We start from the raw sequence: 16,308 nt of genomic DNA on the forward strand, positions 1-16,308 counted from the left end.
TGGGTTGCCCTCATTGACCTCACAGGGTCCATCCCAGACTGTAAGCATTGAGGAGGCTTCTTGAGAAAAGGAATTCTATTTTCAGAAGGTTTCTAGAGGCACCCACATCCCTTCTTTGCTTTCAGAGCAGTTCAAACAATTTTAGTTTGAGTTAAATGATGTCTTGTGTGTAGAAAGAAATTCAAATGGTAAAATATGGTCAACCCTTGAAACCACACTTAGAGATTCATGCCTTGTAAATAGTTGGGCTTAAAAACATGACCCGCCCCCCAACACTGATCTTTATGCTTCCTTTTATTCTTTCAAATAAAAAGAAATAAAGCTTCTTTTTATTTGAAAGAATAACCAAAAGAATGATTCCATGTACAAAACCAAATTTTGTATTTGCTGTTTCTAACAAGTTGTAAGATAATACAAAGTGATTTAAATAAGAAAGTAAAATTGCAGTGGGTTGAAAATATAGAAATATTGAAATAAATCAGATATGAGGAAGGCAGCCACAGAGGAAGGTCTGTGGATGAAGACACAATTCTTGTCCCTGGTAAAGATTCTAGTTTCTGGATCAATGTTTTGACTTTTTTAAGTTAAAACTATAGAGTACCCTTTGTCCACTGATGAAGCAAATAGTAGAAGCCAAATGGAAAACTTGAATAAGGCAAGAGGAGAAACAGCATCCAGCACTCAAGAGGCACATTTCAGCTCTGACACAGTTGCAGAGTGAGTTTCTGTGGGGCAGGTCGCTGGGAGAGGTCAACTGTGGATCCGCCAGCTGTGTCAAGTACTACAATACCAAGCACCTGGTAGGATTGTACTTTCCTGTATATTTCGGGTTGGTTTTGGCCAACAAAATGTGAACAGATGTGACATGTATGATTTGCTTCTGGGCAAAAGCTTTAAGAGCCTGAACAATCACACACATTCTCTCTCTTTCTCTTTTTTCCTTTCCTTCTATGTCAATTGTCACTCGAGGACACTTGGAGGAGACTTCTAAACTGGGGTTCTTAAATGGGGATGATGTAGAGTGGTACCTTGCCACTTCCCCCAACCCTACCATAGGGACAGGAAATATGAGTAAAAGGTATATTTTTGCTGCTTTAGGCCACTAAGATTTGGGAGGATGCTTGTTGCTTCAGCATAACCAGCGCTAGGCTGACTGGTATGATCATCAGTCCCAATCTACCTTCTTCTCATCACTTCTTCACTGTAAGGGTTAATATGGATTCTGGCACCAGATTACCTGAGTTTATACCTTGCTCTGCCATTTACTTGCTGTATGACCTCCGGGAAATTACTTAACTTGCATGTATCAAATGGGAATAATAATAGCATTGTCAGGGTGAAGCAAACAGATGTATGTCGAGTTGAGAAAGTATCTGGCACATGCGAAGGCACTTGGTTGCTTATCACATATGGAAGAACCGCAGCCAGAAAGTAAAAGGATTTCCTTGTGCTCACATAGTTGGCAAGTGGGATTCTAGGACCAAACTGGGGTGTTGGGTCTCTCCACCTCACCCTCTTTGCAACATAGGTCCTGCATATGGCATGGGATCCTGGGCAAATAGCTTGGTCTGACCCTGAGTTTCAATAGCTGTGAAATAAAGCTCTAGCAGATTGCTTCACTAACGGAGATTTTGTGAGCCCCGAAGGAGGTAATGGATGTTAAAATGCTTTGCCAACTAATTGTGAGGGACTATTGAACAGCACACTGTGCTAATGCCATTAGGTAATTAACATGATACAGGGAACACATTGGAACATCTTAATGAAAAGGCATTTAGATTTTTTATTTTCTTCTACAAAACAAAAATCCTAATAAGACAAAATTTCCTTACTGCACTGTTTTTTTTCCTTTCTTTTTGTTATGTCTGGGATTTGACTTAAATGAAAGCTAGGAATGAACTGTGTAAAAGTAATGAATAATTTACAGGTATTGATCTTCCTTGAAGAGGCTACCCGGTGGTTGCACAGAACAGCACACACACACTATGTGTTTCAAGATCAGCTCTTGAGGGGAGGACCTGTGAGCATTCTTGAAGCTGAAACAAAGGCATTCTGCTCTGAGTTACAGGCTTGTTCACTTCTTCCAAGTAGAGCCCCAGGGATACTTTGCTGTGCCTCATCAGTCACAAATAAAAAGAATATGACTATAGATCACTTGTATTCTAACTATGTGTACCCTCTCTTTCCTCCCCACAAACTCTGAGCTTCTGGAAGGCAGGGGTACTATCTCTTCTTTCCACATGCCCAGATCTTAACACAGCACTGAGTGCATAGGTATTGTCAGTGCTCAAAAGCATTTACTGCATTAATGGACAAAGCTCCAAGGCTTTCTTGCTCTATAGCTCCATGCTGTCCTAGGAATCGTCTACAAGTCCCAGGGAACCACGGAGATGTCTTTGAACCTGCCACGTTTTCCCCTTCAAATAAAGCAGCTTTGATCTCATCTGTTTCTCATTGTGGGCTTCCATCTAAGATTTCTTTTAAGGAAAGAAATTATTATTAGTTTTTGCAGCTGTATGTCCAGCTGGGGACCAATAACATAACAATCAACCTGCACAAAAATTGAAGATGTCATTTCTTTTATTTGAACCATCAAAGAGGAGAGTGCTTGGTATATGGTAAAACATGAAAACCCCGAGAAGTTTTCTTTTGATTTCAATGCTTCAAATGGTTCTGTTTTAGCCAACTAATCAATCTGTAGAAGGTGCTGGAGGAATGATAGGAAGCATAATCTAGTAGCCATCACTGATCTGTAAATCAGACTCTCTCTACTGTTAAATGAATGGATGAATAAAAAGACCAACTTCGGCAGCACCTGGCGGGCTCAGTTGGTTAAGGGTCAGACTTTTGATTTGGGCTCAGGTTGTGATCTCAGGGTCATAAGATCAAGACCCTTGCGGGGCTCCCCACTGAGTGTGGAGCCTGCGTAAGATCCTCTCACCCTCTCATCCTGCCTAACTTCCCTCAGCCCCTCTGTTTCTCTCTTTCTGAAAAAAAAAAAATCAACTTTACCACTGGAGCAGTTAGTACTGTGGGGGGAAGGATGCCCAACTCTCTAGCTTTTGGGGGTAGAAACCAGAGCTTTGATCCTTGCTGGCTGTGGGAGCTAGAACAAACACATATGTTCCCCCTTCTCCTCTGGCAGTGGTATGATATCACCTCTCAATGCAAATCACTCTCAACACCACCAAGGGGCAGAGTCTGCATTGAAGGAGGCCAGGATGTGAACTTAGTTTTCCTCTCTTGTTGGCTGTGGCCCTCTGGCTAGGTGCATTAGGCTCCAAATCCTGCTCTCTCAGATGCAATGACAAAGACAGCAAGTCCTTTGCAGAGTTCTTAGGAGGCTTTGTAAAATCATGTATATAAAGCACTTAACGTGATATAAGCAAATACTCAAAAGTAGTAACTGATACTAATTTTTGTTAGTAGTAACAGCTTATACTTACATGAATATTACACATGTTGAATTGGATAAAAGATTATAAATTGATCACACAGCCCTTTTCTGCTTAAACTGTGCCTGCATTCACTCTATTTACAACAAAATGCCTTCAACCCACCCATTTAATATACCAGGTAGGCAGTTCTACACATAAATCGGCTCGCAAAGGATGAACTAACATAATTTAATAAAAACTGCGTGGCCCTCAGCTACCTGGAAGAAACGGTACCCTTGAACATTCTGGAAAAAAAGAAAGGCAAGAAAGTTAGTTATGGAGGTCATCTGGGATCACTGTGCAGGGTAAAATACAGGTGTCAAATCTTACCTTTACAATAACCCTGTAATGTATTATTCTTACCCACACCATTTTCCAGGGAACTGAGTTTCAAGAAGTGCCTTTCTTTAAAGTCACACAGCTACAAATGAAACAGCTGGAATTTCGTCCCGGATGTGTGAGCCCAAACACAATGGTCCATTTCTACTACCCTACATAGCTTATTTGTATAAAAAGAGAAGCCATGCTTAGGGGTATATGGAGCACTGGGATCTGTTCTGACTCCGCCCAATAGGCCAATGACAATCTCTAGAAATTAATTCGAGAGGCATCAAACTTATAATGAGCTCCCTTCTGTAGATTCCAGAGTTTACTGAGGGTTCTCCAGAGGTCTCTCACCGTAGTGGTGGGGGCTGCCGGCCTGGTCGCTATAGATCCTGGCTTCACCTTCTGCTATGACCCATTCTATGGCCTCTGCTGGACGTCAGTGTCAGACTGCCCAACAAAACACGGGGCCCATGTGCTTCTTAAAGTGTTTGAAAGCCACCATGTCTCATCCTAGCATAGAAGCTACAATTCCACTAAGTGCTTCAATTTGATTCCCACGGCAATTCTGAGAGGTAGGTAACTCAGCGTTTTAAGCTTCCATTTTACAGATGGGGGAATTGAGCCTCCAAGAGAATCTGGGTGTGTCTATTTCCTTTTCTGTGTCAGGCCTTTTACATTCATGATCTCATTTCATCCTCACAACTATCAAAAGCCACAGAGTTCATTCACTTGCTCCTTCATTCAACAAGCGTCTCCTGAAGAACTCTGCAGATGCAAGCAGTTAACCAAATGGACAAGTCAGGAAGTCAGTGTCCATATTCATAGAGCTCTGTTAGGAGGGTTTACTCCACTGCACAGCTAAGAAAGCCTGAGCAAGAGAGAGGGTAAGTCATTAAGTCGAGGTCAGTAAGTAATGGCCCCAGTCAGTCCTCACTGTGCCAGACTCCAAGCTGAGTGCTCTCCAGACCCTTTGCTGCTGCCTGTACTTCCTTCAGCATTAGACTCCTATTTTTCGGGTAGAAAGTAATGGAAAGACCTAATGTTGCAATTCTGTTCCTAAACAGTGCAGACCTAGTGAGAGAAACCATCTGGCCATCCATTTTCCATCACAGAGCTTTACGTTTTTCTCTTTTTCTACTAAAATAGATTTTTAAGAAACTAAGGTTGCCCAGATGTGTGTATGTGTGCGTGTGTGTGTGTGTATACTCTAGAAAGTATACTTCTTTAAACTCACAACCATTTTCTTGTTCCACTGAATATTAATTTTAGTAAACCATGATGCTTAATAGTTACCCATTTTCCCATTTGGTAGCATGTCAAAATTTATCTAAGTATTTCTTTGCCTTTGAACATTTACAGAGTCCAACAAACTGGCTCAGAGTCTTTCTCTGCCACTTACAAGCTGTGTGTCACTGTCAGAAGTTACTCATCCCATCAAAGTTTCAGGTTCCTCCTCTGGGAAGTGGGGAAAGTAATAGTAGTATCCCCCAGGGTTTAGGTCAGGAACTTTTGTGTATATTCTGGCACATGGTGAGCCTTCAATTAATAATAGCTTTATCAACTCTTATTACTAAATATCATCTGTTTTCACCATTATAATTTTGCAAAACAAACAAACAAAAAAACTCCTGTCTGTGGACTGAAGACCACTCTGACTGCTGCATCTTTAAGAGGAGAGAGGACTTTATGGGTACTGTAGTGAATGGCGTTTCAGAACAAGGTGGGAAATGGGTTTAGGGGAACAAAATTGGGAGACAAACAGTGATTGGTAGGGGAGTGAAAAAGAAGGCAGGAGGGAAGAAAGAAAGGAAGGAAAGAAGGAAGGAAGGAAGGAAAGAAGAGAGGGAGGGAGAAGTGAGATAGTAGAAAAATAGAGCAAAAAGGAAGTATAAAAAAGAGAGAGAAAGAAAAAGCAGGAGACACCAAGAGGGGGCTTAGTCATTCTTGCCTCAAATGAGGGCAGCAGAAACTCCTATTTTTCATTCCTTGTCCTCCAATGTTGCTTGGCAAGGCAACCCTGCCACAAGGATTAAGATCTTGCTCCAATTAACTGTTGGGGACCAGCCAGTTCCTGCTTGGCATTCTGGTGTCATTCTATGACTTTTTAGCAACTGCACTGAAAAGACCAGGCTCTGCAATTTTCATTAAGATTCATCAAGGAAGCCTTTGTAGATCATTAATAAAGCTACTGCATGGAACAGCCCACCTTAACTCCGGTGTCTTCTCAGCTATCAAGCCTCCCCAAAATAGACCCGGGGCATGTGAAGAGGAGCCACCTGGAGCCACTTCTCAATCTATTTAATGGAACTATTATCTAAACCCATTTTAATTAATTTAATTTTATGAACAGACATGCATAAGATGGTATTAAATGCTTCATTAGATATAAAATTCCATTCAATCACTTTTTTTTGCCATTCATATAGCTAATATCATGTTTCTAAAATCAAGTATTTTTGATGGAATGGATTTACCATGAGACTTGATTAAGGCTTATTATCTTGTTATTCTCAGATGTTTACTGACTTTCTCTCCTTCTCAATATTGGTTCTGCTAATTTATTAGGAATAAGTGTAGGATCTCCTGAGCTGTGTGTTGAGCCTTCAGCTATTAGTGGCACGTTTCAGGCATCAGAAGCAATTGTAGAAACCTGGAGCTGAAAGGCAGGGTACTGTGATGGTGAAAGCCAATGGCTTTGGTGTCAGACGGCTCCAGATGGGTGTTCCTTGTTCTGCTGTTGACTAGTGGTGTGATTTTGGGCAATTACACAAACTTTATAAGCTCCAGTTTCCTCACTGGTAAAGGAGAAGCCAACTTCCAGAGTTTCAATTAGTAAGGATGAACCCAGACAGCTCTACTGGTTGCTAATGGCTGACATCCATTCTGATTGGCTGCCCTAGATGATTCTGATTAGCCCGTACTACGGCCACTCTAGTTGTTCAATATTTTGCCTACCACCCCTGTCTACCTCTTAGAATTGTCACAAGGACTTAATGAGATAATGCATGTAAAACACTTATTTCAGTGCTTGGCAAGTAGTAGAGCAGATGTTCAATAAACCCTTAGCTATTATTTTACTAGAATAGAAACTACGAGAAAGGAATAGGTTTCTATAACTTAACTGAGTCAAATTCCTAGTGTTCAGACTCAGCCCCAACTATCAGATTCTATTAAATATTTGTATGGTCACAATGTGCCTGCCATCTATTTGAATTTTCAATTGATCGCTCCAAAGTTGGGATCCTATGATCCCCATTTTACAGAAAAGTCCATATAGGCTCTGACAATTGAAGTTACACTTGTCCTCAGCCACTCACCTAATAATAGGAAGAAGCAGAAATCTGCTGACTGCAGGCCATGGGCTCACTTCATACATATACTCAGCATGTTCCCCAGAAGTCACCATTCAGGGACCACGATCAGCATGATCCAGCAATGAACTCTATCTTCAATAAAGTGGAACCCTGCCCCAAATTCTTGAAGCATCATCAGTTGATACATAAGCTCACTGTACTGATAAATGCTTCATTTAATTTAAATGTCTATGTCAGGTATTGTCTCTTATGGAGGCTCTCAGGATCTCAGGTTTGATGGCATACTACCACTCTCCCCTTTCTGTTCCACAGCTCTTACTCCATTCAGGGCTTGACATCTCTTCCCTGGATTGCTACATTATCACCTTCCAACCAGTTTCCTCCCTCTAGCACCTGCCTCCTCTCCTCTAGAGTCAACTGGAGAGAGAGTGACTTATGTTCGCAGTTACCTTCTTCATGCCCAGGCTGGAATATGATGCCTCCTCTGGAACATGACCCCTGCCATTGCCTGAGGCATAAATAGCCACAGCTGACTTACAAGGTCACCAACTATCTGTGCACTAACCCCACTGTCTGAATTTAGAATTGTGATCAAAAAGGCTTACTACAAATGCCTAATACACACACACTTGCACATACTTGCTTACATACACATACAGACACGTGCATACACGTACTCATGCACTCACACCTACATGCCACACATGTGTACACACACGCCACATACATATACATAAACACCACATTTATATACATATGCACATGCACACACATTCACACACACAAACGGCTTCTGACATTCTTAGCAACTAGCATGAAGAATATATTCTTCATGCTTTTGTTTTCAGGAAAACACCTCTGTTTCTTAGTCAAAAAGGCCACTGTGGAGACACTTCTGTAAAAGACAAAATGCAGGGGAAACTATTTCTGTCATGCTTGTTCTTCTGACTGCCTGGACTCTCGTTCACTTGTGAATACTGCTGGTACTCTAACCAGCAGCAGCTGACCTCAGTGTCAGCATAGAACCCATCCTCACCTGTCTGGGATTGCAGGAGGATCTCCATCCCATATTTAGACTCACCTGTGACTATGGTACATGGTTGTTTTGTGTTCTAGTTTGTCATTGGTGCCAAAATTGTAAATCTCATCCAACAAAGAAACCACTGGAGTTCCTGGGATCTAGAGACCCAAGATCTGGATACCATCTCACCAACAGAGCACCAGTCCCTCACTGCTAGTCTGCACTTTGGGGACCAGTGTGTGACCCTAAGTCTTTAAGGAAATGCCAAAAAAAAAAAGGACAAGGAGAGGCCTTGACAAGGTGGGGATCATACCTCAACTAGAGATCCATCTCTTATGACAAATATACAGGGCAGTTAACTAGTCTGGGGACATTAGTCAATAAATGACTTATTTTCATTACATGACAACATGTATAATGTTATGAATGGGATAGTGGATAGTGGGTAGTTTCCCAGGTACAGCAAATGCCTTTGGGTCTAAAGAAAAAAAATTGCATCTTGTGTAAGTGATGGTTAGGATTGTGATAAAGTTATGTAAATGGGATTCTCTTCTACGCACATTCAGGTAGAAATATTGTCTGCCAATCTTTCCTCAGGCTTCTACACTTGATTCTGAGTGGCAGCTCTAGAAGTCTGAGCCCACTGCTACTAAAGTTACCTCATCCCAGAGTTCTATGTATTCCTCTGAATCATATTTTGTGGCTAACTAGAAGAATTAATGCAGGACCTCCAGTCACCTCCCTCATAATCAGAGTGTTTGAGTATTAATAGACTCTGATTCATACAGTTAAAAAATATCCTACTGAATGGTCTTATTCTAAGAGAGTAAAAGCAGCCCTTAAGAAACTGATGAGACAAAACCCTTGAGTCATTTCAACTTATCCACATTGGATGTCTCATTGACCTATTCCAGAACTCCAGAAAGGAGACTTAAGTTGGATAAAACAGTCAGGAGGAATAAGATTCTCTCCAGAGAGAGAAATGATAACATGCTAAGTATCTTAAGCATTTTGATAATCCCTGTTCATTTCTTCTGTATTATCATCTCTGCAGCATTTCTTCTGCTTAAGTGCAAGTTACAAACTCCAATGGGAAGTCTGTGGATCAGTGGATAAAGAAGATGTGGTTTGTATATACACACATATATATAATGGAATAGTAATCAGCTTTAAAAGAAAAGGAAATCCTACTATTTGCATCCATGAGGATGATCCTGGAGGGCATTATGTTAAGTGACATAAGCCAGACAAAGAAAGATAAATACTGTATATGTGAAATAATAATTTTAAAAAAGTCACAGAGAAACAGAGTAGAAGACTGATTTCTAGGCCTGGAGGTGTGGGGGAAATAAGGTGATATCGGTCAAAGGGTATAAACTTTTGTTATGAGTAAGTTCTGAAGATCTGATGTAAGCATGGTGATTATAATTAATAATGCTGTATTGTATCCTTGAAATTTGCCAGAAGAGTGGATCTTAAGTGTCCTCACCAAAAAAAGAGAAAAAGATCACTAGGTGAGCCAAAGGATGTGTTAATTAACTTGGCCACCACAACATATCCGCATATCAAATCATCGCACTCTGCACTTTAAATACATATAATTTTTCTGGGTCAATTATATCACCATACAAATTTAAAAAAAAAATTAAAAGAAAGCCTGTGGAAAGTTTTGCCACTTAAACTTGATTTTGATGTGGCTGACCAAAAAAAATCACAGAACTGACAAAAGATTTTTGGAGCTGGTCTGGCCCAATTTCCTCATTTCATAGACAGTAAATCCAAGTCATCTCCCTAATGGATACCCATGCGTAAGAGAAAGCCCGATGACCTGTTCATCACTGTACTTCCAGGGATTAGTGTGGTGGCATCTGACACTTGGTAGAGCCCCACAGATTTTTTGTTGACTGACTTACCAGTTGGCTGGGAGAATAAAGTTCACATACCTAATCAGCTGTAGAATGCATTCAAAATAGTGAGCCTTCTGGCTGTTGGTCCCATTGCCTCCCTTGGAGCTAGTTAAAATATTATAATTCATCATAGTTTCCAGGGCAAGACTCACAAGTGTCCAAATAAATAGCTACGAAGAATCTGTGGCCTTTTCCATCTACTAAAAGGGAAATCTGGGTTGGAACTTGTGGGCTCCTCTGTCCATGGTTCCTAGAGATGAGAACTTCTGCACTTCTGACAAAGAAGGGGTATGTCCTCTCTCTTCCTCCACCTGTCCCCTTGGTCTTAGGGATGATGATGGTTGGGTTTTTTATCACACGCCCCATAGCAAAGCACCATGCCCCCTTGACTGGACCCAGGTCATGGGTTGGTTCCAGAGGTGGGACCCTGTCTGTCTGCCAGGGTAGCATATCTACCCATCAGGAATATGATATCATCTTCTAGTGTCACACCTTTGAAGCAATATCATATTTAGGGAAATAGCTTCTGTCGTCTCCTTAATTAAGGGCCTACATAGCCTTTCCTGATGTCAAGAGACCTCTGCCCAAAACCCGAATAAAGTCAGGGATCTGTCAGCAAGTAGAAGGAGTCAGGCACAATTTCTTGGTCATGGGTCCAATTGCTTAGATCCCTCCTGCCCACTTCAGGCTTGGTCTTGGAAGCCAGCAGGTGAGCTGAGCCTTCAGTGGAGGATGTGTGTGGGGTACAGTTGTTGTTCTCCCGCTGCTCTTTAATCCAGGCTGACACAGCTAAGGATCATAAACATAGCTACTGGACCACACAACCAAGGCATGAATTCACTGGAAGATTATTCTGGCCTGATAATGGCAGGATCTTCTTCCCTTATAAGATGAAGCCATCAGCCACTGAGAAGATTTCTACCCATGCACCCTCTTTACTGTGTTTTCTGTGGTTGGGGAAAATTACAATACTCAAAGGTTCGATTTGGAGCATCTTATTTGGAACCTCAAGAGAGCTCTAACAACACTGAGCTCCTGTCCCAAAGCCACAGTCTAATTCCAAAGTCCTTGACCCCAATAACTCTTGCCCTCTTGATTAAACTTCTATTTGTCAGATCCACTGACCAAGCTAAAAGCACTTGTCACACACTCATGGAGCCATTCCTGGTGGTGGCCCTATAATGATTTCCTGTTGGCCTCAGGGTAAAGTACAACCCTTATCATGGCTGAGAAAGCCCTGGGAGCCTTGCCTGCTCCAAGTCCGCAGTCCATCTGTCATCACTCTTTCCTCTCCAGGCTTTGGCAGCTGTCACTATAGCACATCTCAACACTCCACAATCCAGCCACACTTTTCAGCCCTCCAGGATCTAATGCTTTCTCACCTTTCAGATAACAGCTTAGACAGCTCTACTCTGGAAAGCCTTCTCCAGTATGCTGGCCCAAATGAGTTGTCCCTCTTCTATCCCCCCTCAGGCACCCTGGGTTGAATTCATCTCTGAACTTACTGTACCATATTGAGTTGTCTCCCACTCAACAGTAACCTTCTTGAAGGCAAGCACCACACCCAACTCCACAGGACATTGGTAATACAAATACACTATACAAGTTATTTTAAGTGAGGCATGACTAGAATGCAATGAAGCTGGCAGGTTCACTGGCTCATATGGGAGAGTTCATGGGCATGCAGGCTTTGTGCCATAAGTCACAGCATATCACCTTTCAACAAACATGTGATCTACCACAAGGGATAGACAAATATCACAAAGGTGGTTTGTCTTTATGCACATTGAAGGCTTGGGTATTAGGGAGGAGATACCAGATTACCTGATGGTTTTGATCATGCTGAGGCCCATTTCAACGCAGCAGTGGGCGTGGTCCTGGCGGGGCTCAGGAAGCCCTGAAACACAGTAGTAACAGTCCCCCAGGATTTTAATGCGAAGGCAGTGATGCTCCTGAAAGGAAGGGTGGAAAGGAGAGGACTGAGTCAGCAGACAAGTAAGTGCTTCTGAAAGGCTTGGGAAGGAGGGCAGTGGTCTTCACTTTAGGGGTGAGGGAACAATTACCTTTGAAATGCACTTCTATTTTCTTCCTAAGAGATTGGTGCAGGGGTGCCCTAAGTAAGAGTTTGAAGGGCTCAGAAGTGAAATAGAGTCATGGAAAAACACTGAATTTTGAGCTCAACAGATACAGGACCATATCCCGGCCCTGCCATGTCCTAGCCTTCTGATGTACACCCATAATGTGGGCAGGCCTGGCAAAGAGGGGATATCAAGCACACATGTTCAGTGTTCCCCTGTGAATCCTGTCCATCGATGTCTTTTTTTTGCAGATCAGGTCTCTGAATTAACATTTTTTAGCAGCCTTGGCCTAATAATAAGCATTTAAAAGTATACATCACCCAAGGATCCCTACTCTTTTGACTCTAGGATCCTTTCCCAACTAGGGTACTGGCACTTTAAGAAGAGGGGCTGACTATGTCTTAAGTATCATTTTATACATGTATTTTTATTCATGTACTAGTTCATATGCTTTTTCATAAAAAAAAAAATCTCAATAGGGCACTATGATAAGTCAAGCATTGTTCCTGATACAAAGGTGAATAATAATCCTGATACGTAGGTGTATCACCCCTACGATACACCATATATTAAACAGAGTTAACCCTCACAACAACCTTATGAAGTCGGTACAATTTTTATCCTTGTTAAGGTAAGGGTAGTACCTTCAGTACTCATAGGTAACAAGGATGGCACCATTGTTTGGCAGATCGCAGTCTTGAGGACATGATTCTTATCGAGTTTCAAAGAGCAACAAGCTCCAGGGAAATGGTGCATATTTTCACACCGGATGGAAAAAGGTTGGATGATGCAGGTCTTAGAAGAAAGAGACCTTGACACAGCATAATGTAGGGGCTAAGAGCAACAGCTAAAGAGTCATACTGCACAGGATTAAATCCTACACTCCCTACAGCTACTTCTGAGCCTCAACTGCTTCATCCACAAAATGGTAAATGAACAGGACCTTGTTGTTTGACTGCGAGGACTGTTAAGATGATGCAATCAAAGGCTTAGTACAAGGTCCATCAGAAGAGCACTAAATCAGGGTTACCTGTCTTTGTGATGAGGAGTTGGACTCCTGCCCCTATTCCCTCACATCTCTGTCTATGATCATGGGCAGATACCTTTCCCTTTTGTCTTCCTTGGATACATGGGTGGGATCAAATGACTTCTGAGATGTGACTCAGATCTGAAGTCCTAAAAACCTAGGGGCTTTGGGAGTGTGAGGCTCTTCTTGGGAAAGCAGAGTCCAAGGGCAGAGGAGAGGAGGCACACACAGAAAGGGGCCCACTGACACACCAGCAGCACAGTGGACATCTTTGTCCTGCCAACCCATATGGCACCATGCTGGTTTCCTGATCTGATCGGGGGATTCAGCCACTGTGTTTAGGTAACAAATGAATGAAATCACTCTCCCAATACAAAACACAAATATCAGACAGGGACAAGAGAATGAGAACTGGCATGAGCACTTTCCTGTTTGGATCCAATTGCCAGGGCTTTGCCAACCTTCCCAAATGGGCACAGATGCAATCTTCAGAACTCTGATGGCATGCACAGCTGTCCCAGGGTTATTTTTAGGAGCTTGTGGTTCCTGTCTTTTGGCTGCTTTGAAGCAGCTAATTTTGCAAAAGACCTTCTGGTGGGGGTCTGATCAATAAGAGAAACTCAAGACCATGTGCTGTATCTTTGGAAACCCCTAGTGTGTGGCTGGAACAGAGCCAGAGAGTATTTGTCCCCTGGGTCCTGGCAGTTTCCAGATTTGTGCCATCCATCGGACAGTTAAAAAAAAAAAACAACAACAAAACACAGATGGCCTGAAGGACTGCTATAGAGTTCAATTTTGTATTTTGCCAAAGAAGTATGAAAAAATCCATCAACAAACAAAAATAACAACCCAAGTACCATCTACTATCCTCATGACTTTATGAAAGAAAGGGCATTTTTAATATCAAAAAAGTAAAAAAAATTCCTAAAAGGAAAGATTTTTTGAATTAAATAAAGCTTTACAAAAACTCACTACATTACAGATAAATATGTACATATCTTATCTCTTGGCCACAAATCAAACTGCCCGATATTTGATTATGAAAGAGCATTTGAGAACCACTGATCAAATAAATCACAGATTCAGATTTTGCTGAGAACACTGAGCCTGAGAGACTCAGCAGTTGAATTCAGTCAACCACACTCTTTGGGGGGAACAACCTGCTGTGAGTGACTCAGGTTGATAGTATTTTGGAGCACTGGGTATTGGCAGTGGGGAAGGAGGAAGCAAAGGGTAGACCAGGAAATGCTTTAGTCTAAGAATCCAACATCTGCATTCTGGTCAGATTTACTAGCTGTTTGACCTTGGCTAAATCACTGAAGACCCTGATAAGTGAGTTACTATGCCCCATATAGGAAACGTGTCAAAATAACCCATCTTGGGGGCACCTGGGTGGCTCAGTGATTGAGCATCTGCCTTTGGCTCAGGTTGTGATCCTGAGATCCTGGGATGGAGTCCAATGGGGCCTGCTTCTCCCTCTGCCTATGTCTCTGCCTCTGTGTGTGTGTGTCTCATGAATCTTTAAAAAAAATAACTCATCTTGTTCATAATACATAATAAAGTAACCATGGCCATGTAGATAATGCTAGCTATAAACACTGGGGGGCATGTATCCCTTTGAATTAGCAGGTTTATATTCTTTGAGTAAATGCCCCATAGTGCAATTGCTGGGTAGTAGGGTAGCTCTATTTTTAACTTCTTGAGGAACTCCCATACTGTTTTCCAGAGTGGCTGCATCAGTTTACGTTCCCACCAACAATGCATGACTATTCCCCTTTCTCCACATGCTCACCACCACCTGTCGTCTCTTGCGTTGTTGAATTTAGCCATTCTGACAGGTGTGAGGTGATACCTCATTGTAGGTTTTTTTTTTTTTAAAGATTTTATTTATTTATTCATGAGAGACACAGAGAAAGAGAGAGAGAGAGGCAGAGACACAGGCAGAGGGAGAAGCAGGCTCCACGGGGGGAGACTGATGTGGAACTCGATCCTGGGTCTTCAGGATCCCACCCTGGGCTGAAGGCAGCGCTAAACCACTGGGCCACTGGGGCTGCCCCTCATTGTAGTTTTGATTTGCATTTCCCTGATGATGAGTGATGTTGAGCATCTTTTTATGTGTCTGTTGGCTATCTGGATCTCTCCTCTGGAAAAAATGTCTATTCCCATCTTCTGTCCTTTTTAAAATTGGATTATTTGTTTTTTGGGTGTTGAGTTTTATGAGTTCTTCATATATTTTGGATACTAACTATCAGATATGTCATTTACAAATATCTTTTTCTATTTTATAGGTTGCTTTTTAGTTTTGTTGATCGTTTCCTTTGCTCTGCTTTTTCTTTTGATAACTAATGAATGGATAAAGAAGATGTGGTATATATATACAATGGAATATTGTTCAACCATAAAAATGAATGAAATCTTTCCATTTGTATAACATGGATGAAACTAGAGAGTATAATGCTAAACAAAATAAGTCAGTCAGAGAAAGACAAATACCATATAATTTCATTCATATGTGGAATATAAGAAACAAAACAAATAAGCAAAAGAGAAAAAGAGAGAGGGAGAAACCAAGAAACTTAACTTCAGAGAATAAACTGATGGTTACTAGAGGGGGAGAAGGTGGGGGGATGGGTGAAATAGGTGATGGGGATTAAGGAGGTCACTTGGTGTGATGACCACTAGGTGATGTAGGGAAGTGTTGAATCACTATATTGTACACCTGAAACTAATATCACACTGTATGTTAACTAACTGGAATTTAAATAAAAACTTAAAAAATAAAAGAAACGCGATGGACTATATGTGATATTCACTGCCTCTTAATCAGTAATTTTTTTTTAATCAGTAATTTTTTCCCTGAAAAAGACAGAAGTAAAAGCATTTTGGAAAAACTTGAGTAGGGAAAGGAAGTAATATTTATTGAGCATCTACTACATGCCAGGCTATGTGTTAAATACATAATATTTATCTTAGTGAGTCATCATGACCACATTTTGAGTCATGTGCCATTTCATAGATGGCTTACGTCGTAAGTGAAGGTCACAAAGCAAGTTAGAGGCAGAACTGGAATTCACACTCGTGTCTATCTGACTTTTGCACTCTATGCTCTTTCTCTACGAAACTGAAGACATGATGACAGAGTCCAGAATGGTAGATCTCCTGATAAAAACGTGTTTTGGATGGAAACTGTAAAATGG

The 16,308-nt window shown here is 41.6% G+C and overlaps 2 protein-coding genes across 4 annotated transcripts in view; one reads left to right on the forward strand and one right to left on the reverse strand.

Moving 5' to 3' along the window:
* ADCY8 (adenylate cyclase 8) overlaps nucleotides 1-16,308 on the reverse strand; it is a 214,681-nt gene that overhangs the window by 104,565 nt on the left and 93,808 nt on the right. For all 3 annotated transcript variants that reach the window (XM_072774518.1, XM_072774517.1, XM_072774516.1), the window contains exon 5: nucleotides 11,831-11,958. In XM_072774518.1, the coding sequence (XP_072630619.1) occupies nucleotides 11,831-11,958 (128 nt within the window). The remainder of the gene's footprint in view (nucleotides 1-11,830; nucleotides 11,959-16,308) is intronic.
* The window catches only part of LOC140604356 (uncharacterized), a 112,194-nt gene that overhangs the window by 783 nt on the left and 95,103 nt on the right, over nucleotides 1-16,308 (forward strand). The gene's annotated exons all lie outside the window — the stretch shown is intronic.

Source organism: Canis lupus, chromosome 14 (assembly GCF_048164855.1).
Source record: "Canis lupus baileyi chromosome 14, mCanLup2.hap1, whole genome shotgun sequence".
Lineage (NCBI taxonomy): Eukaryota > Metazoa > Chordata > Mammalia > Carnivora > Canidae > Canis > Canis lupus.